This window comes from Panthera onca, chromosome E1 (assembly GCF_046562875.1).
Source record: "Panthera onca isolate mPanOnc1 chromosome E1, mPanOnc1 haplotype 2, whole genome shotgun sequence".
NCBI classification, from domain to species: Eukaryota; Metazoa; Chordata; class Mammalia; order Carnivora; family Felidae; genus Panthera; species Panthera onca.
Window position 1 is genome coordinate 25,725,110 of NC_138352.1, and position 19,516 is coordinate 25,744,625.

General features: G+C 57.7%; 1 protein-coding gene across 3 annotated transcripts; it reads right to left on the minus strand.

Annotated features, from left to right (window-relative positions):
- Positions 1-316: 316 nt before the first annotated feature.
- TRPV2 (transient receptor potential cation channel subfamily V member 2) lies at positions 317-19,251 on the minus strand. 3 transcript variants are annotated; one of them, XM_078437684.2, is made up of 16 exons: positions 19,226-19,251; positions 18,556-18,634; positions 16,477-16,794; positions 13,973-14,106; positions 12,515-12,808; positions 11,596-11,894; positions 9,872-10,045; positions 9,348-9,503; positions 8,646-8,738; positions 7,673-7,743; positions 7,026-7,191; positions 4,918-4,984; positions 4,471-4,808; positions 3,192-3,319; positions 2,349-2,428; positions 317-524 (listed from the first exon to the last, which is right to left on the minus strand). In XM_078437684.2, the coding sequence occupies exons 3-16, from the start codon at positions 16,674-16,676 to the stop codon at positions 430-432; spliced, it is 2,295 nt and encodes a 764-aa protein (XP_078293810.1). In that variant the 5' UTR covers positions 16,677-16,794; positions 18,556-18,634; positions 19,226-19,251; the 3' UTR covers positions 317-429. The 3 variants fall into 3 exon arrangements, 2 of the variants coding, with proteins under 2 accessions (XP_078293810.1, XP_078293809.1); XM_078437683.2 differs by lacking the exon at positions 19,226-19,251 and having other exon boundaries at positions 18,556-18,868; XR_013552082.2 differs by lacking the exons at positions 7,673-7,743; positions 19,226-19,251 and having other exon boundaries at positions 493-524; positions 18,556-18,871.
- Positions 19,252-19,516: the final 265 nt, after the last annotated feature.

Consider the following 19,516-nt stretch of genomic DNA (forward strand, 5'->3'; position numbering starts at 1 on the left):
CCAATAATCCAGAGCCTGAAGGAAACCAAGGAGCTCAAAGGCTTTGAGAGAGATCTTGGATGTGGCTGGAAGCTATGGGAAAGGACAAAAGGTGGCTGTGTTGCCGGCATCCCCCACCACACATCTGTCACAACAGCAGATACGGCACTCAGGAAAAGAGAGCCCCAAGGCTGGGGGCCAGCAGGTGAGGGTCTCCTGTGCCTGGGTTGAGGGCAACAGTAACCCAGTCCTAGACAGAGAAACGCTCACAGAGACATGCAGATGTCAGTCAGCCCGAGGGCCCATTAACTCTGCTTAAATAATGCTTCCAGGAGAGTTAGTCATGAGAAAATATTTATTTATATTTGCCAGCGAAGTTCCCTGGAGCCCCAGAGCCAGCAGGTAGGGCTGGAGAGATTCCCTGGCTCTGTCCTGCATCTGGGCAGGACATCAGCAGGACTCCAGGAGCTGGAGGGGCAGGTGGTCATCCTCTGAGGCGGTGTCCTCCTCCGCTTGGACGGCCAGGACAGGCTTCTTCACGGTGCCTGTAAAAGGATGAAGAGCCCTGTGGCTTGGGCCTGGGGCTGTGTCCCCAGGAGGCAGGCACCAGGGAAGCAGGAGGAGGCCACAGCCATGAAACCACATCCACACGCTCTGTGTGCAGCAGGTGATCCCAAAGTCGCCAGCAACCCTTCTCCCAATGTACCCCCTCCTGCGGGCATTTCCTGAACCCCTGCTTTGTGCCTGTCAGGGACTTCCTCCCAGGAGCTTAAAGTCCCTGGAGGTGACAGCCCTTTTTGTTAGAATCTGGAACACCTGGCGGGAAGAAGAACCGGAGGGAAGTGAGAAGTAGGTGTCCAGGGAGCTCAGGGGAGAGAAGAGAGACGCAGCCTGTAAGCAAGGCAGATTTGGACACCCGTAAGGGGCAGGAATGACACTTGGACAGAGAGAACAGGGGGCAGTGTGGGGGGACTGGCTGGCACATGGAGGGACAGAGGTGTGGGAAACGGGCTGGACTTCAGCGATGTGTCTTCCCCCTGGGGGGTGAGGCCTTCCAGACAGTGGGAGGCGTACAGGGCGGGCCTTGTGTAGTTTTTGACTGCACTGGGGGCTAAGCCTGGAGCAGAAAGACTTGCCTGAAGGAGAGGGTGTAGACGGAGCCTTGCAGTGGTGCAGAAGCTGGAGACACGAGGGCTGGGGGCAGAGGAGTGAGTGGCTGCCTGAGAGGTCCTGATAATACTCAGCACCAGGCTGAGAGGGACACCGAGCAGGCGTCCAGGCCTCCTGCCCAGGTGAGGAGAGGGAGGGCTGGCACACGCATTACCCAGAAGGGCCAACCCAAGGCCGTCCCTGTTGGGGATGTCCAGTTGGAAGTCCCAGCAGGCAGTGGGTATGGGATGCTTGGGGCAAGATGAAGGGCAAGGTGACTTTCAGAGTGTCGGCCTCGAGGTGATAGGGTGGCAGGACTCAGAGGAAGGGAGGCACGCAAAGAGGGCAAGCAGGAAATCTATCGGTTTGTGAGGGCCACGGTCAGGGCCCCAGGAGCCTGGGAAACCAGAGGCTGGAGGAGTGTCCCTACCCAGGGGTCAGAGGTGACGCAGGCGCTGTTGTGGGGAGACAAGTGGAGTCTGCTGGAAAGAGAACGAGAAAGAGGAGAGCCAACCGCAGACCCAAGTGGGAGCTACTGAAGATTCCAGAAAGGGCATGCTGTGGAGACAGCTAATCTTCGAAACGGGTCTCCAGGTGAGAGGAAGGAGCCAAGGCCAGTCTTGGTGGCAGGCAGCAGGGTGGAGGCAGGAGGGGCCTCCACACACTTGAATGGGCAGGACGCAGGCCGTGACTGGGGGGAAAGGCCTAGGAAGTGGCTTCTCCTCAGAGGGGTGGGGGCCGGGGGCTTGGGTAGGGGGGCAAAGCCGGGGATCAGCAAGGCTGGCCCTGTAGACGGGGCAGAGCCAGTGGGGGCTCAGAGAGATGCCCCCTGAGCTGTGGGATAGGTGGGGGGGGGGGGCTCTCTAACTCGTTCCCCCACTGGGTCCCCAGGCGCAGCCCAGGCCTGGAAGGGTGCAGCTGAGTGGACCCGGCCAAGAGGAGGGCACGGGGAGGTGAGGGCAGGCAAACGTCCTCAGAGTGTCTCCTGGCTGACCCCCTGAAAACAGGCCGGTGAGGAGGTGGGGCTGGAGAGAAAAGGAGGGAAGGGTTTTAAGGGGGGCTGGGAAGTGGCCATGGAGGCGGTCCTGCCCCAGACTGTCCGTGGCTGTGTGGCTGAGCAGACAGAGACACGCGCGCGCGCGCACACACACACACACACACACACACACACACACACACCTCTCTCTCCAGAGCAGGGGCTCTGGTCCATGGCTACTCACCAGGGACGCCAGGCCCTGCTGGCTCCTCACACACCGTTGGCAGCGTCTGTTCCCACGCGGCCCAGTTCACTTCCTCCACCCTGAGGACAACAGAGCAGCCCTGAGGCTCTGGGAGGCCACCTGTGCAGCTTGCTGTGCCCCGGCAGCGGGGCCCAGGTAGACACAGGGACGGTCAGGAGAATGGGGTTTCTCCGCCCTTCTCGCTGGACACTGGGCCACCCGTCATCCCACCCGGGCCCCGTCTGGGTGGCCACCACCCCGCTGCCCCCTGGGCCACGTGTCTGCGTTGGCAGAAACGGGCATCTGTCCCTTCAGGCCATTCACAGTCACCTGGGTTGCCCTGAATTCCCAGAGAAGAGTTTAGATCCTGTGTGTCTTTGTGTTCCTGGGTTCTGGAGCCCTTTTGTGGCCGCTCCGCGTGCCCAAGACCCTCCCCTCTCCCACGGGAGACTTTGTTTTCTGTGGAAGGGTCGTAGCCTCTGTGGTCGGGCTGGGGGAGTTAGGAGGGCAGAGCAGACCAGCCCGGGCAAGGCTAGTGTGCTGGAACCCGAGGGTCCCTCTGGCTTCTTGGCCTCCTGAGTGTTCCCCCATTTCAGGCCGGAAGGAGCAGGTCAGGGACCACCAGGGAAGGGACAGGAGGATGGCAGACCGGCATCCCTGACCTCGCCTGCCCGGGGCGGAGTCCCCTGGTGCTCCTGGGCCCTGCCTTTCCCACCAGACCTGACTCCTGGTGGCTGTCCCCTGGCTTTTACGAGAGTCAGGCCGACCCGTGGTTGTGCAGTCTCCAGGGATCACTGGGTCAGCAAGGCCCCCAGGCCACCCTCCCCTGCCTCCCTCACTCACCGGAAGCACCAGCGCTCATCAGGGCTGCCATCTGGCCTGGTGCCAACGGCCAGCTTCACGCCTGCCCGCCGCTTCTTCCTTCTGCACCACCAGTAGCCATTCTCCATCTCCAGGACAGAGATGGCTTTCTGGGGACAAAGGACACATCAGACGGTAGCCAGGAGGGTACTCCACAGCACTTTGTAGAACCCAAAGTCTGCTAAGCATGTGGGTTTGAATCCAGCTCCCATGTCTGATTACCTGTGTGATGTTAGGCCCCCAACCCCTCTGAGTCTCAGTTTCCCCGCTTGCAGGTGGACGGGTGTTGGGAAGTCAGCACGTGGTGAGTGCCCAACGGTTAACTTGCGTCGTCACCGATTCCAGAATTCCACACCAGCAGGTGCAGAATTTGATTTGCTCTACCCACACGTGTGCCTGCCCGCCGGCACACAAGCGAATTAGGTGGGGCACAGAACTTTGCCCATGAGGGCACGGCTCGGGGAAGATAGGGGGCTTGCCCAAGGTCAGCAGTGAATCGGTGGGAGTCCAGCCTTCGGGGCGAGGCTTTCTGAGCACCAACTGCCCACCCTCAACCCTCCAGTCAAGAAGTAGCTATTGCTGGGGCGCCTGGGTGGCGCAGTCGGTTAAGCGTCCGACTTCAGCCAGGTCACGATCTCGCGGTCCGTGAGTTCGAGCCCCGCGTCAGGCTCTGGGCTGATGGCTCGGAGCCTGGAGCCTGTTTCCGATTCTGTGTCTCCCTCTCTCTCTGACCCTCCCCCGTTCATGCTCTGTCTCTCTCTGTCCCAAAAATAAATAAAAAACGTTGAAAAAAAAAATTAAAAAAAAAAAAAAGAAGTAGCTATTGCTTCTTCCATGGAAGGCAGATGTCGTATCAGCCCCCAGCTACAGGGCCCTCTGCTCCCCAGTCCCAGGATTGCCCGTCCCGCCTGCCTCACCCACTAAAGCAACCCATTGACTATTTGATAAACACAGGACGGGAACTGCCTGAGGGCAAGGACGCGATCTGGTTCTCTGCTGTGTGTTTCGCCCCGAAAAACTGAGAACTAAGCTTAGCTCATGGTAGACACTCAAGAGATACTTGACAATGATAACCGTTAACGCTTTCAGCACCTACTACGCTTTAGTAGTATCTATGAGCCCATTCGAGCCCCACAACAGCCCTAGGAAAGAAGGAATGGATCAGGGGGCCCAGCTCAGCTGGGTCCTGCACACTCCTCACCGGGCCCAGAACTTGGGGGAAGGGAGGGGAGCCCCCCCCCCCACCGTCGCCCCGCAGTACCTGCAGCTTCCAGATGCTCCAGCTGTCGGTGGCGACACTGTTGACGGTCTCGCTCATGAGGGCGATGAGCATGTTGAGCAGCAGGATGTAGGTGAGCAGCACGTATGCCAGCAGCAGCAACAGCACGACGCCGCGGAAATGCAGCTGGTCTTGGAAGGCCAGCTCCCCCATGCCGATGGTGAACTTGAAGAGCTCCAAGGAGGCGTCCAGGATGCCACCGTATGGGGACGAGCTGCCCCCCTCGTCCTCCCGTCCCACCCCAGGCTGTGCTGCCTCCGTGACATTGGGGCCCGTGGGGACCCCGGAGTCCAGGGCTTCCCGGCTCAAGCTCACCAGGGCTGCAGGAGGGAGAAAGGGGGATCCTCAGCCTGGGGAGACCAGGGGGCAGCCTCGAGGGTGTACAGAGTGGGCAAGGGAGAGGCAGGGGCCAGAGGGGGGAGTCCTTACCTACAGCGAAGCCGAAAAGGAAGACTAAGTAGACCAGCAGGAAGCGGAGTAGGTCCCGCAGGATGACCTAGAACACACACACCCAGGAGCCAGAGTGGGTGGCCGGCCCATCGGGCATGACCTACAACCCCTGCCTCCGCCCTGAGCATGGGTTCCCTTGCACACACCACGCACACACACACACACACACACACACACACACACACACAAATCTGTGCATCCCACACTGAACAGACCGGCCTTTTAACATCACTTTCTTGCTTACAACCATCCAGGGTGAAAACATGAAGCACAGAATTACCCTATGATCCAGAAATTCCACGTCTGGGCAATAGACCCAAAAGAACTGAAAGCAGAGACCCAAACAGGTACTTGCACACCCCTGTTCACAGCAGCGTTACTCACAATACCCAACGCAAGCATCCATTGATGCGTAAAGGGATAAACAAAATGGGGTATATACACACGGTGAAATGTTACTCCGTCTTAAAAAGGAATGAGATTCTGAGATGCGCTACAACATGGATGAACCAGGAGGACACTGTGCTGACTGAGCCTAGCCAGTCCTAAGAGGACACAAACCGTAGGATCCCACTTCTATGAGCTACCTAAAGGAGTCAAATTCATAGGGACAGAAGGAAGAATGGTGTTGGGGCGCCTGGGTGGCTCAGTTGGTTAAGCATCCGACTTTGTCTCAGGTCGTGATCTCACAGTTCATGGGTTCGAGCCCCACGCTGGGCTCTGTGCTGACAGCTTGGAGCCTGGAGCCTGCTTTGGATTCTGTCTCCTTCTCTCTCTGCCCCTCCCCCAATCATGCTCTGACTCTCTCTCTCTCTCTGTCAAAAAATGAATAAGCATTAAAAAAAAAGAAAAAAAGAATGATGTTGCTAGGGGCTCAGGGAGGGGAGTGGGGAGTTCATGTCGAATAGGGGGACAGAGTTTCAGTTGGGGAAGATGAAAAAGTTCTGTAGATGGATGATACTTAATCCTGTCCCCTAAAGGTAGGATAATATTATGAGGGTATTTAATATCACTAAACAGTACACTTAAAAATGATTAAGATGGGGGAGGCTGGGTGGCTCAGTCGCTTAAGCCTCCGACTCTTGGTTTTGGCTCAAGTCATGATCTCGTGGTTGGTGAGGTCGAGCCCAGCATCGGGGTCCGGGCTGAGTGTGGGAACCGCTTGAGATTCTCTCTCTCCCTCTTCTCTGCCCCTCCCCCACTTGTGCTCATGCATGTGCACTCTCAAAAATAAAAATAAATTATTAAGATAGTACATTTTGTAATGTATGTTTTGCCACAATTAAAAACATTTTTTTAAACCTCTGGGGCTTCCAGACCCCTCCCCATGGACAACGAATCCCCAACTTCCTCCCTCCGCTCACTCTCCCCAGCCTCCTTGCTCTGTCCCAAGTGCTCCAAGCTTGTTCTGGCTCCTGGCCTTTGCCTCCGACGCTTCTTCTCTGAGTCTGCGCTGGCTAAATCATTTTTCTGGTCTCATCCATCACCTCTTCAGAGAGGTCTCCCAGACCATCCCATCTAAAGCACCTGCTGCCCCAGTCATTCCCCAAGGCATCGGCCTATGTATTTCCTCCATAGCATTCAGCAACCTGTAACGTTCTCATCTATTTCTCTTCGTGTTTCCATTTCCCCTACCAGAATGTCAGATGCAGGAGAGTTGAGGACTTGTCTGTTTTGTTAGCAAACAAAGGAGCATATTCCAACACTTAGAACAGGACCTGGCCCACACCTCAACTTTTGTTGAATAAATAAATGAACGCAGACACATCCATATGCCCAGGTGTCCCAGGACACAGGCACATAGATGAGCTTATGTGCATCGTCTCTGCTCCTTCGGTGTGCAAGGATGCACTAGCAAACACACAGATATGCTTGTGTTTGCTCAAACCCACGCAGAGCGCGGACCGCTGAGGGCAGGTGTGTGCACGCTGGTACTCGTGCTCGTGCCTGAGCTTGGGTTTGTGATGCACAGGCAGACATGCTCGTGTTCTCCTCCGCCCAGGAGGAGGGCGCCTGCCTGCTGAGGCCAAGAGGGTCCTGTTGGCACGGTGTCCAGCTTTGCCTGGTCACCGCGCCCCGTCTCTCACCTTCTGGATCATGACACTGTAGATGCCCGTGTGTTGCAAGCCACGTGTGTAGTAAAGCAGGTTCAGCCAGCCCAGCACCAGCGAGGACACCAGCAGGGGCAGGTACCACTCGACGGCCAGGAAACGCAGCACCTGGGACACCACCGTGAGCAGGGCCTGAATCAGGCTGCGTGGGAACAGAGTTCGGGTCAGCTTGCAGGCCACCTGGCGAGCTCCCTCCGCCCCCACCTGCCCCCACTGGCCGGCACCGACCACCCCTGCCTCTCCCACCATCCGTCCATCTAGATGGATGAGAAGTCCTCCATCTGCCTGGGACTGGACCCAATCAGGGGTCATTTAATCCCTGTGGGCCTCAGGTCCCTCCCCTGTAAAACGGGGGTACTAGGAACAGCACGTGACTCATGGGGCATTTGTGCAGATTCAGTGAGCCACAACATGTAAAGAGTTCAGGCTCCGCTGGCACGTAGCACTCAGGGCACGTAACTATCGCGAGCACAAGGAGCCCCAGGCCAGACAGCCTGCACTTTGGTCCAGGCCCCTGGCGCTCCCCGGCTCCTGTCCTCGCCTCTCCAGCCGGCCTGGCGCCTGCTGCCACACCAGCCGCTCCCCGGGGCTGAGACAGGGGAAGGGAGTGAGGCCCCACGTACAAGAGGATTTCAAAGTAGCTGTCCAGGAACGAGATCCAGATGAACAGACGGCGTCTCCAGAAGTACCACAGCTGTGGGGGCAGGAGGTGGGGGGGGGGGGAGGAGGGGGGAAGGAGAGGAGCAGGGGGTGGGGCGGAAATTTGCTGTCTAGGCCACAGAGCAGCCCTGCTGGGCTCCCCACTGCGTCCCCTGCCTGCCGGCCTGGCTTGGTGGAAGTCCGGCCGGGACCACCTCACAGGCTCAAACAGCATCTTGGACTTTTGTGGGGTGGGGACGGGGGCTCATGCTAGCTGAGAAAGCTGTGAAGCCTGTTTCCAAAAAGTGCGGCCACCCACGGACACCCGGACAATGCCAGGCGCCTCCTCGCTCCCTGTGGACCCAGGCGAAGAACTCACTCACTACTCAGGCCTAGGGGAAGAGCTCCTTTGCCTCTCCTCACCCTGGCCTCACGGGGACCCTCCTGTACTCCAGCCAACCTGGATCTGGTACCAAAGTCCCACCCACTCTGAGACAGGCTCCATAGCACAGTGTCCAGCCTGTCTCCTGCCCCTTTCACCTGAAAAGGAGCCACCGGGGGAGTCGGGCTGAGCGCACCTGCTCCAGCCTGTCTGTGCTCCCCCCCCCCCCCACCCCCAGGAGGAATGTCCCAGCCGAGGGACCTGGGGGTGGGAGGCTGCCAGCTCCACTTTCCAGGGAGCAGAGCCGGCGTGGCGAGGAATCATGGGAGTCATTTGCTGCCCCTCAGAACCCCCAGAAAGCACAGCAGGGAGATACTGGCCCCAGAACCCAAGGCCCTCAGCTGCCCCGAGGCTGGTAGTGGTGGGACTGGGTATAGAATTCAGTTCCCCGGAAATGAAGGGATTGTGGTTAACTCAGTCTGAGGCTCCTCCTAGGGGAATTCTAGTTTGTTTCTGGGAGCCACACGGAGTGCTGGGGTCATGGGGTGCGGAGGGGGGATGGGAGGAGCCCTCACCTGGCCCACGAGGAGGTAGACCCCCCCAAGCAGGATCAGGATGTGGCCCAGCAGCAGCATGGAGCCTCCAGTCACTTTCAGGGAGAGGAAGGCCTGCGAAAGAGACACTCTGGTAGGGCCTGGGACCCGAGTCCCCTCCCAACAGTGACGCTCCTCGCTGAGGGCCCATTCTGAGCATGAGCTGTTGGAGAGGCCACGCAGAGCAGCACAGGGAACGTGGGCTCCCGGGCAGGCCCCCCCCGCCCCAGATTCTAGCCTGTTGTAGAGGCACGCTGTATAGTGGTTATGACGGTGGGTTCAGATCCCATCTCCCCCACTGACAGCCTGTGTGAGCCTGGATAAGTCACTTAACCTCTCTGTGCGTCCCTCCCGTCAACTGGAAACCGGGGATGCTAACAGTTCATCGTTCTCAGAGGGCTGCTCTAAGCATTAATTAAATAAGCTAACACATGTCACTCCCCGGAAATACTTTGTCACCTATGGTGAGCACCCAGCCCGTATTAGCAGCGTGGTTATCATCTCTGCGGTGCTGGCTTCGGTACCCACGAGCTGCGCGGGAGCTCGGGTGCGTCACGGTGTTATCAGGTGCAGGTGGGGGTTGGCAATCCCTGCCCTATCTTCTTCCAAGGCTGGTCCCAGGAGGCCTCCCTCCCCCAGCATGCGCCCCGTCCCCTCCCCCCCCCCCCCCCCCACCTGCTGTACCTTCTCCAGGGCGGGCTGGTGGTAGGCAACAGCAGTGAAGAGGAACATGTACATCAAGTAACACAGGAAGTTGAAGAAGAATCTGGGGATTAGCAGATCCCATTTCGCCTGTAGCAGTTTGTTCAGCGGCTCCAAAACCACCATCCGGTGTCGGTGCTGGGGTGGGAGTGTGAGAGCTGGTACATACAGGGGTCCGCTCATGTCAGGCTCAACGCGAGGGCTGAGGGAAATGGGGGCGGAGCCCCAAATGACCCCGCCCCACCGGCCTCTGCCCCACCCTCATGGCTATGGGCTGGCGGAGCGCCTCATCCTCCAGTCCAGAGCAGGTGGCCACCGGGACCCCCGCGTGCGCCCCCTGGGCGTGGGACCGGTGTGTGGAATGAGCATGGGCCCAGAGGCTGGGGTCGGGGCATGCAGCCACATCCCCACCGGCACAGTCACAGGGCACGTCCAGGAGGCAGCCCTGAAGTATGGAGCTCTGCCAGGCCCCCTTTGCACCCCTCCCCGGGCCCCAGTGGGCTCACCGGGCTTCTGCAATGAAAGGCGATGATCTCCAGCACTGAGTTCTCCTCCCAGCTGTCCACAGAGGCCAGGTCATACAGCGACACCCGGACAGGCCCATAGCACCACTCGGTAAACTTCCGGGAAAGTGGCTGGCACGGCCCTGAGAACTCCCGCTGCAGGATGTGTCTGAAAATCTGCAGGGTGAGGCACGTGATCTTGGCCTGCGTGGCCACCTCCCAGCACTGACCAGGAGGCTGGGAGCTAGTTGGTACCCTGCAGACCTGCCCACCATCTACAAAGCTACAAGCAGACACCCGCAGGGGTGCCTGAGTGGCTCAGTCAGGTAAACTTCCGGCTCTTGGTTGCAGCTCAGGTCATGATCTCATGGTTCGTGAGTTCGAGCCCTGCATTGGGCTCTGCATTGACAGTGTATAGCCTGCTTGGGATTCTCTCTCTCCCCTCTCTCTCTGTCCCTACTCCGCTTGTGCACTCTCTCTCTCAAAATAAATAAACTTAGGGGAGCCTGAGTGGCTCAGTCAGTTAAGTGGCTGACTACGGCTTAGGTCATAGTCTTGCGGTTTGTGGGTTCAAGCCGGGCATCAGGCTCTGTGCTGACAGTTTGGAGCCTGGAGCCTGCTTTGGATTTTATGTCTCCCTCTCTTTCTGCCCCTCCCCAGCTCATGCTCTGTCTCTCTCTCTTTCTCTCAAAAATAAATAAACACCAAGAAAAAATTTTTAGGAACACTTGGGTGACTCATTCAGTTAAGCATCTGACTTCAGCTCAGGTCATGATCTCACGGTCTGTGGGTTCGAGTCCTGCATTGGGCTCTGTGCTGACAGCCCAGAGCCTGGAGCCTGCTTCAGATTCTCTGTCCCCCTCTCTCTCTGCCCCTCCCCAGGTTGTGCTCTATCTTGCTCTATCTCTCAAAAATAAACAAATGCTAAAAAAATATTAAAAAAAAAATTTTTTTTTAATTAAAAATAAATTAAAAAAAAAAAAAAAACAGATACACGCACACAGCCCGTACACACAGATCCTTGTGTGTATAAACTCTTCTCACACATCCTCACATGTTCAGCCACACTGTAAATATTCTCATCCGCTCACATATGTTCAGACCTGCCAGTGAACCTGGCTCTTCCTTCCCCACTTCTGCCCTGAGGTCTCTTCCTTGGAGTCCCTACACGGCAGAGGGACCCCAGCCCAGAGGTCCTTGAGGCCCCTCGAGACCAGAGGTTCCCGGCTACACAGGTGTGTACCCTTCTGTGGTCAGAGCTCAGAGCTTCCACCAGACTAGAAAGCATCCCTAACTCGAACAGGTTAAGAAGCAGTTTGTTTGGGGGTGCCTGGCTGGCTCAGTCGGTGGAGCATGTGACTCGTGATCTCGGGATTGTGAGTTCAAGCCCCAACTTGGGTGTAAAGATTACTTTAAAAAAACGGGGGGGGGGGGGGGGCGGTGCTTAAGTGGCTCAGTTGGTTGAGTAGCTGACTCTTGAATTCAGCTCAGGTCATGGAATCAGCTCCAAGTTGGGCTCCATGCTGAGCATGGAGACTGCTTAAGATTCTCTCTCTCTCTCTCTCTCTCTCTCTCTCTCTCTCTCTCTTTCAAAATAAATAAACTTAAAAAAAAAAAAAAGAAAAAGCAGAGAGACCAATGATCTAAAATGTTGCTCCAGGCTCTGTCTGCAGAAAAATCAAAGGGGGTCCTGTTGCTTCCTGGAAAGGTGGGGGCCAGGCACTCACCTCGATTTTGCCCTCCTTGGCGGCCAGCTTCAGGGGCGTGAGGCCCTGCAGGTTGGGGATGTCTTCGAGCTGCACTGTGGGGCAGAGGCGGGCGCCGGCTCGGAGAAGCCCGTCGTACATGCGGATCACCAGCGCACTGTTCTCGGCCGAGTTATCTGCGATCATCACCAAGGCGTGCAGGGCAGTGTTGCCCAGTGAGTCGGCCGCCTGCAGGCTGGCAGGCTGATGCCGGTTCTCCAGGAGGTAGGTCACCACATCCCACTGCTTGGTGCACGCGGCCAGAGAGAGGGGCAGCTCGCCTGGGGGTCAAGAGGGACAGCTTGAGCCTCAGGCCTCCCAGCTTCTACCTGACTACGCCTCACATTCCCAGGACAGAACGCCGGGCCCCCTTTAAGAGAGTCAGGCCTCGGGACCCCAGGTCCACCCGGGCCTGTGCTGAGAGGGAAGCCGGTCCCAAGCCCCATTTAGGGCGGCTGTGCCTTTTCCTATGAGCCCTGGTAAAGTCATTTCTGTCCAGCTCTTGACCCCAGGGAGAGGTGACCGAAGCTTTTTACCATCTAAAGGCTCAGAACAGAGGTCAGCCAACCAAGGTTCCCATCTCCTTGCCTCCTTCTCTTTTCTTCACCAGAGCCCAGCCCCACTGCCACCTGGCATCGACACCCCTTTAGACTTTCCCCCACACCGGTTCCGCCAGCCCATTCCCCTGTCCTGGTCTGGGAGCGGATGTGTGACGAGCTTCCTTGGCCAGACAAGGCTAAAACATCTCCTAAGACAAACTGCTTTTGCAGGCAGCCCAGTGACTAGAAGCACGAGCCCTTGGGGGTCAGACAGATCTGAGTTTAAGGGTCAGCTCTGCCACACATTTACCGTGCGACCTCGTCCCCTCTGCACCTCAGTTTACCCAAGAAAGGCTCCTCACCGAAGTAGAAGCAAGTCCCTTGGCTCTTCTTCTGGAAGAAGTGGCCACAGGCCCGGGCGTGCACATTGGCCCCATTCTCCACCAAGAGCTTCACACACGGTAGGCTCCTCTTCTCGATGGCAATATGCAAGGCGCTGTGGCCTCGGTAGTACTCATCCGTGCACTGGGCATTGACCAGGGGCTGGGGATTGCCAGAGTCCCGGTCAATCTGCAGCAACGGCAGGATGCAGGCGTTGGCCCCATCCCGAAGGTTCAACACGGCCTTCATCAGGCACGTCTTACCCGTGGAGCCCTCTGTGGGAGAAGGGGAGGGGAAGGGGCACCAGGGTGCTCAGACCTGGAGTGGCCGGGCTGCCCACCAGCTCCAAAGCACCCCCTGGGAGGATAAAAAAAGATTGTCACACACGGCCGGTGGAAACACAGCCATGCGATAGGGTATTAAGGCTCCAACCAACAGGTGTTAAACTACCAACAGGTATGGCTACGATTTCTGCCCTAGAAAATAGGTTTCTAGGACGTAATTTGTCCTGTGCGCAACGTTGTCTACAGAACACCCAGAGCAATATTCGTTAAACGGCTCCATCATTTGATGGCTCTCTCCTTAGGCAAGTCACTTGGCCTCTCTTGACCTCGGTTTTCCTGACTGTAAAATGGGAATGTTCCAGGGCTGTTATAAGGGTCAGATGGAATCACATACAAAATTCTTGGCACACAGAGGGCCTGGCACCCAGTACGTTGAGGTCAAAAACGACAACCAACCTAAATGGCCACCACTGAGGAATAGTTAACTAAATCCTGGTAAGGGTACACAACAGAAAAGCTCTGCAGCTGTTAAAGTGACCGAGTTAGAAGTCTATGCACTCAAGTGTAAGTTGTCACAAATGGGTATATATGGCCCAACCCCTTATGTAAATATATACCTAATAGATTTAAATGGTTTGAAAAGATATATCCCAAATCATGAACAGGGATCCAGGATGTCGTAACGTTTTTAACCTCACCTTATACATTTCATTACGGTCAGAATCTTCTAGAATGCACAAATGTTACTTTTCTGACATTTGGGCTGATTTTCTAATCAGGCCAAACCATAAAGATTTGGGGCAAAAATAATGACACTGTTATTTTAAGATGAAAGGAAAAGAAAAGAAGAAAGAAGAAAAGAAAAGAAAAAAGGAAAGGAAAGGAAAGAAAAAAGGAAAAGAAAAAAGACAAAAGATGCACTGTGAACCGGTGAGTATCCATTTGGCCACTGAAGTGAAGAGGTTGGCCAGGAGCCAGGGGGAGGGGACGGAGTGGGAGGCACAGCCGTGACCTCAATGAGCTGCCCTCAGCTCTGTCGGCAGGGCCTCCCTGCAGCCATTTAGGCAGGAGGGCTGCTAAGAACAGTCACCCCTTGGCTCCTGACCACGGTCAAGGCCACCCGGTCAGCCGAGTCTCAGCACAGGGCAGGCCTACCTGTGTACTCTGAGTCGGTGAGGTACTTGCTGGTCCGGGACAGGTACTCTGCTAACCCAGCCAGATCCTCGGGGACGCCCCGGGCCACCACGCTGAAGAGCCGGTCACGGTCAAAGCGTTTTGGGTCTGGCTGGCTGTGGGGATGTGACTTGTGTCTGATGCTGTGGAAGAATCATGCTTCCCCCCACCCCCAATCCCCCCCATCCCAGGGAGTCCTTCCAGGGCATCCTGTGAGCACTGGGCACCCTGCAGGCCCGAGAGCCCTCTGGGAGCCTTTCTGAGGGCCTCTGCCCAGCGCAGACCAAGGAGACCCCAAGTGCCCAGAGTCCTAGCAGGTGGAAGAGGGCCTGTCCAGGGCACTAGTCCCCAGCATCCCCACGACTCCAGATTTTTTTCCGCATCAGGCGCTTATCATTTGCCAGGTGGCTCGATGGTCTTACAACAGGCTCATTATCCCAGAGAGGATTTCAGCACAGGAACCTGTCATGCTCTTGAGCGGGAGTCCAGGTGGGGATGGGACCACAGGAGGTACCCACAGACTGTCAGAGGCTGTATGCCCTGCTGGCCTAGACAAAAGAATCAAGAAAAGGCCTCATCCTCTCAGAAACCAGCTCTAGGGGCGCCTGGGAGGCTCAGTCGGTTAAGTGTCAACACTTGATTTCACGGTTCAGGTCATGATTTCACAGGTTGGTGAGTTCGAGTCAGGCTCTGCAGCAGAGCTTGCTTGGATTATTTTATCTCTCTCCCCCCCACTCTCTCTCTGCCCCTCCCCTGCTCACACACTTTCTCTCTCTCAAAATAAATAAATAAACCAAAAAAAAAGTTAAATAAATAAATAAGAGAACCCCCCGATCCTCTCAGAAACCATCTCGAGACTGATGACGGTGTGGTTGCACCTTTAACCCTCACTTCAGCCCTGGGGATCAGCAATCTCTATTTTCTCCATTAGACGAACAAAGAGATAAAGTAACTCGCCCAAAGCCACACGCGCAGGACTGGGGCTCACCTGGGGGAAGTCGTCTAACTAACTGCAGACCCTGACTCCTAACCCCCAGAAAAATTCTAGGCTGGGCAGACAGGAGTTTCTCAGAGACACAGGGGCCTAGCGCTGAAACCTATCAGATGCTCACCGGAGTTTTACTGAGAAACCACACTTCTGGGAAAGGCCCCAGAAGAGGTCTGGTAGCCCCTCAGCATCTAGCAGTTTCTGGTGACAGGGGAGGGAGGGGAAGGAGTGTGGGGTTCCCCTCCTGGGCCTGACGCTATTTACAGAGGCCAGCCTGCCCCTGGGGCTTCTGGAACCATCACCAGTGGATATAAAGGGACAAAAAGAGGTGGGAGACCATTGGAAGCTCTGGGGACCCTCAGGTCCCAGCTTCACCAAGGAAGGGTTAGTGACTCTCTAATGAGCAGGGGACTGTTGGGCTCAGTCATGCGTTAAGCTGTGGCTGTGTGATTGATAGAGCCAGGCCCTGCCTCCCCCACACCAGTTAGTCGCGTGTCTGCCTGGCCTGGCCAGACATACCATCATCTGCCTAGCAGACCACATGGCCGCGACATGCCCGAGAGGACTCTGTGGCTGACTGGGGAGCCCTATGGGCAGTCTGGCCGGGGGAAGGGGCCATTTGGACAAAATACTTCCCGTCACCGGGTGGCATCACAGTCTTGGGGCAGGGAAACCCAACAAGAGCACAGACTGAGGCACTGAGGGCCATCGAGGGACCTATTCTGCCTGCCAGGGGGACTGCTCAGCTCCCAGAAGCCTCACCCGCAGCCTCCCCTGCCCGGCTCTGAATCTGACCGAGGCCTTCCGACGCAAACGACACAGGGGCTCTGGGCTGGGAGCCAAGGCTGGTGCCACGTCTCAGACACGAGGAGAGAGGAAGGGGCTTTCCTGGCAGAGTCCCGCCTCGCCCACGAGGACTCTCCAGCCTCGCACATCAGACCTCACGCTGAGGGCGGATGCCAGGCGAGCCCCCCACGCACCCAAAAGCTGGGAAGTCATACCCCCGGCAAAAGTGGGCTCGCGCTGTCTGAACTGGTACTGATCACAGGAGGCTCAAAGTGAAGCAGACCCCTAGCAGAAGCCCCCCCAGAGTCCCCTGGGCAACAGGTCCAGCCCTCGAGCAGAAGAGCAGAACCCAGGAGCACCCAGGACACTGCCAGATGTCCCTGACTCTCAACTTGGACCGGAGTGTGGATCACGCTAGCATCCCCACAGGGACTGTGACGCACAAGGGTCAGGGCACACACAAGGGGTTGCAAGGGTCTGTTGAGTACTTCCAGACGGAAGAGCGTGTCCCTGTGAAGAAGAACAGGACCTCAGAAGGCAGAAGGCCAGGAAAGAGGAAGGTTCCAGAGGGATCAACCCCAGAGAGCAGAGCAGGGTTATGCCTGTCAGGCCCAGGAGCCATCACAGCCAGACTGAGGACCTCCCTCCACCCCTCGCCATCAAGTCTGACTCAGGGTGCTCCCCTGGGCCCCACCCCCATTTGCTGCCTCACCTGACACCCGTTCCTTTGCGGTAGTTGAGGTTCACTTTGATCTGAGGGGGGCAGTTCCGGTCTTCGCTCTGGAATGGTGACTCCATGGGGGGCGGCCCGTCCCCAAGGCCCAGATTTCCTTTGTCCGCCTCAGTGCCATCTTCTTGGCCTCCGTCTGATGTCTGGAGCCTGAAAGTGGGAGAGCTGGAGGACGAGGCCATCCTAAGGGGAGGAGGCTGCTCTGTCTGGCTCAAACCTCAGTGGAGACCGAGTTGTCAGAGGCTCCTCCTTCCCTCCTTCTTCCCAGTCCTGGGTTGGGGTAAGAGGTATGGCTGGGGCCTGCAAAAAGAGAAGTTTAGGGGGCTCTTGGGTGGCTCAGTCAGTTAAGCATCCGACTCTTGATTTCAGTTCAGGTCATGGTCTCACAGTTCGTGAGTTCGAGCCCCACGTCGGGTTCTGTGATGACAGTGTGGAACCTGCTTGGGATTCTCTGTCTCCCTCTCTCTCTGCCCCTTCCCAACTCGTGCTTGCTCTCTTTCTCTCTCTCTCTCTCTCAAAAAAAAAAAAAAAAAAAAAAAAAAAAGAATAAACATTAAAAAAAGAGAGAGAGAGAGAAAAGTTTAGATAGAAGCTGAGTACAAGTAGGCCCACCCACCGAGTCAGACCGTCGGGAGGGGGAGGAAGGCCAGGGTGAGGAGAGGGAGGGAGGTTTCGGTATGAGGATGGAATGGGGAAGAACAGGGACCCAGTGGGTCTGCCTACTGACGTAGTCCCACGGGAAGGGTTGAGGCTGTCCCTGACTTTCCCTCCCTCTGATATCTGAGAGGCCACAGCCCCTGGTCCGGGGAAACAAACGTTTGGGGTCACAGCACAAACACAGCATTTCTCTACATAACATCTCGCCCAGTGGCCACTCTTCGCAACAGATAAGAGTGCGGGCTGTAGGCACCAGAGGCGGGTCACCGAACCTCTTGCCACAGGACGGGAGCATTCCGGGGGAGGCGGTTGGAAAACTGCTGGTCTCTCAGACCTCTCGTTTTGCTACCAGGACAACTAAGGCTCAGAAAGGGGAAGTGACTTCCCCAAGGTCGTCAGCTGTTGGCAGGGCCTGGTCTAAAACCACAGCACGCTACCATGATGTCCTTCTTCAGTTCTCCGAATCTTTCAGGGCCCATCTGTGTTTTCAGTCTGACTCATCTCTGAGGGCATTGAATGCCACCTCTCTGTGCTTTAGGGTCTCTGGGGGCTACAGAGTGGGGAGGGAGCCCCCTGGCTGGCTGCCCAAACTCCCTCTGACAGTCCCACCTCTCGGGCCCTAAGTGGGGCTCTGGGCCCTGACATCTCTTCGTGGGAAAATGGAAACCACAGCCTCCATCACATGGCAAGGGGTGGGGCCCCAGTTGGGGGCAGGGGGAAGGCTCCGGAGCCCCCTAGTGGGTAGAAGCAGAAAGAAGGAAGACAGAGTCCGCAATGGGTGGGGAGACAGCAGGGTGGGAGAAGGGGACAGGGAGCAGAAACAAGGGCAAGAAGATGAGAGGCTGGATGGTGACAGGGCTTGAGCTGGGCCCCCGTCCAGCTTCAGGCTCCCACAGCCCTCAGGGACCTGGGGTTGGGGGGCATTTTCCCACAGAAGCAAGAGAGGCCGGGACCTGGCTAGCTGACTCAACATGTAGACTTGTTTGTTTTAGGTTTTTTGCTTCAACATGACCCACCATCTATCTAGAAAGATGGACAGCCACTCTGGGGCGTCCTTCCCAAGCCACACACCGTTTAGCCTGGCTTATGTCCCTCACCATCCCCCCGACCCCCGATCTGCCTCCCCGGCTGCCCCCCAGCCCACCGTTCCCAAGCCTCAGCAGCAACAGCTACCTGTCGGGCCCCTGCCGCCTGTCCTGCAGTCCTTACCCGCCCCGGGCAGGGAGGAAGGGGTCTGGCAGTCCAGGTAGAGGCGGGAGCCCCTTGAAGACCCTCACTCGGGGCCGGAGAAGCAGGCAGCCTCCCCCCACCGCCCCACTCCGGCTTCCCGGCCCCGATCGGTCGCTGTCAGGCTCCAGGCACCTCCCCCCCTCCCCAATGTGCCCCGATCGCCCACCGACTTACCCCGCGGGCCGAGGCCAGGGCGTGGCGGACGGGGCTGCGGACCCGCCGCCGGGATCCCGTGCCTCCGGGACGGCGGGGGCTGCGGGAGGAAGTGAGGCAGGGAGGGCGGCGGGCGTTGACAGCCGGGAGCCGCAGAACCTCCCCAAGCCTGCTCTGAGCTCCGCCAGGGGCTGCGGTCTCGGGGTGTTCCGCACCCTCAGCCCACCCGGCCTGCAGGCATGGTGGAGAGTGGGGTTAAGTCTCCCGGGTTAGGACGGGCTGGCCATCCGCGAGTGACCGGCTGGACCACTGGCCACACCCTGCTCTCGGGGAGACACGCCCCGACTCCCCACCCCCACTGTGTCTAGCCGGGGATGGCCCAGGTGGCGGGGGGGGGGGGGGGGGGGGGGGGAGGGGGGGGGTGGTGGCAAGCAGAGGCAACCCTCGGGTGCTGGGGCCTTGCCGCAGGTGGGAGCTGGCACGCAGTGGGGGGTCCTTGCCCCGCTGTGCCGACCTCTGCCTCCTCCCCTTCCCCACCACATGCCTTCTCAGGCTGGGAACTGGTTGACCCGTCCCAGGGCAGACGGAGCTAATGTGGACGGACCCCAGGGACAGGACAGACCCAGCCCAGCACATGACTCTGGGAATGCACGCCACCCGACCAACTAGGAATCTGAGGGGATTTTCCCACCTCTCTCGGGTTTTCCTCCTGCCCCCCTAGCAGGGGGCCCTGTCAGCTCCACACCCCTTAGCGAAAGACGCTTCCAGCACCTACCAGCAGGGGGGGGACAGAGAGGCCTCCAGGCACCGCAGAGATGAGAACTCCCTGCCCCCAGCTGGGTACGGATTCCGCACTGGGGCTTGAAGTCACGGTCGCCATCCAAGTAGCCCTAGGACACCTTCCTCTCCCGAGCTCCCTAACACCCAGTCCCTGCCCCAAACCTACCAAATTGTCTCCATCTCTGTCCCGTCGAAACCACTA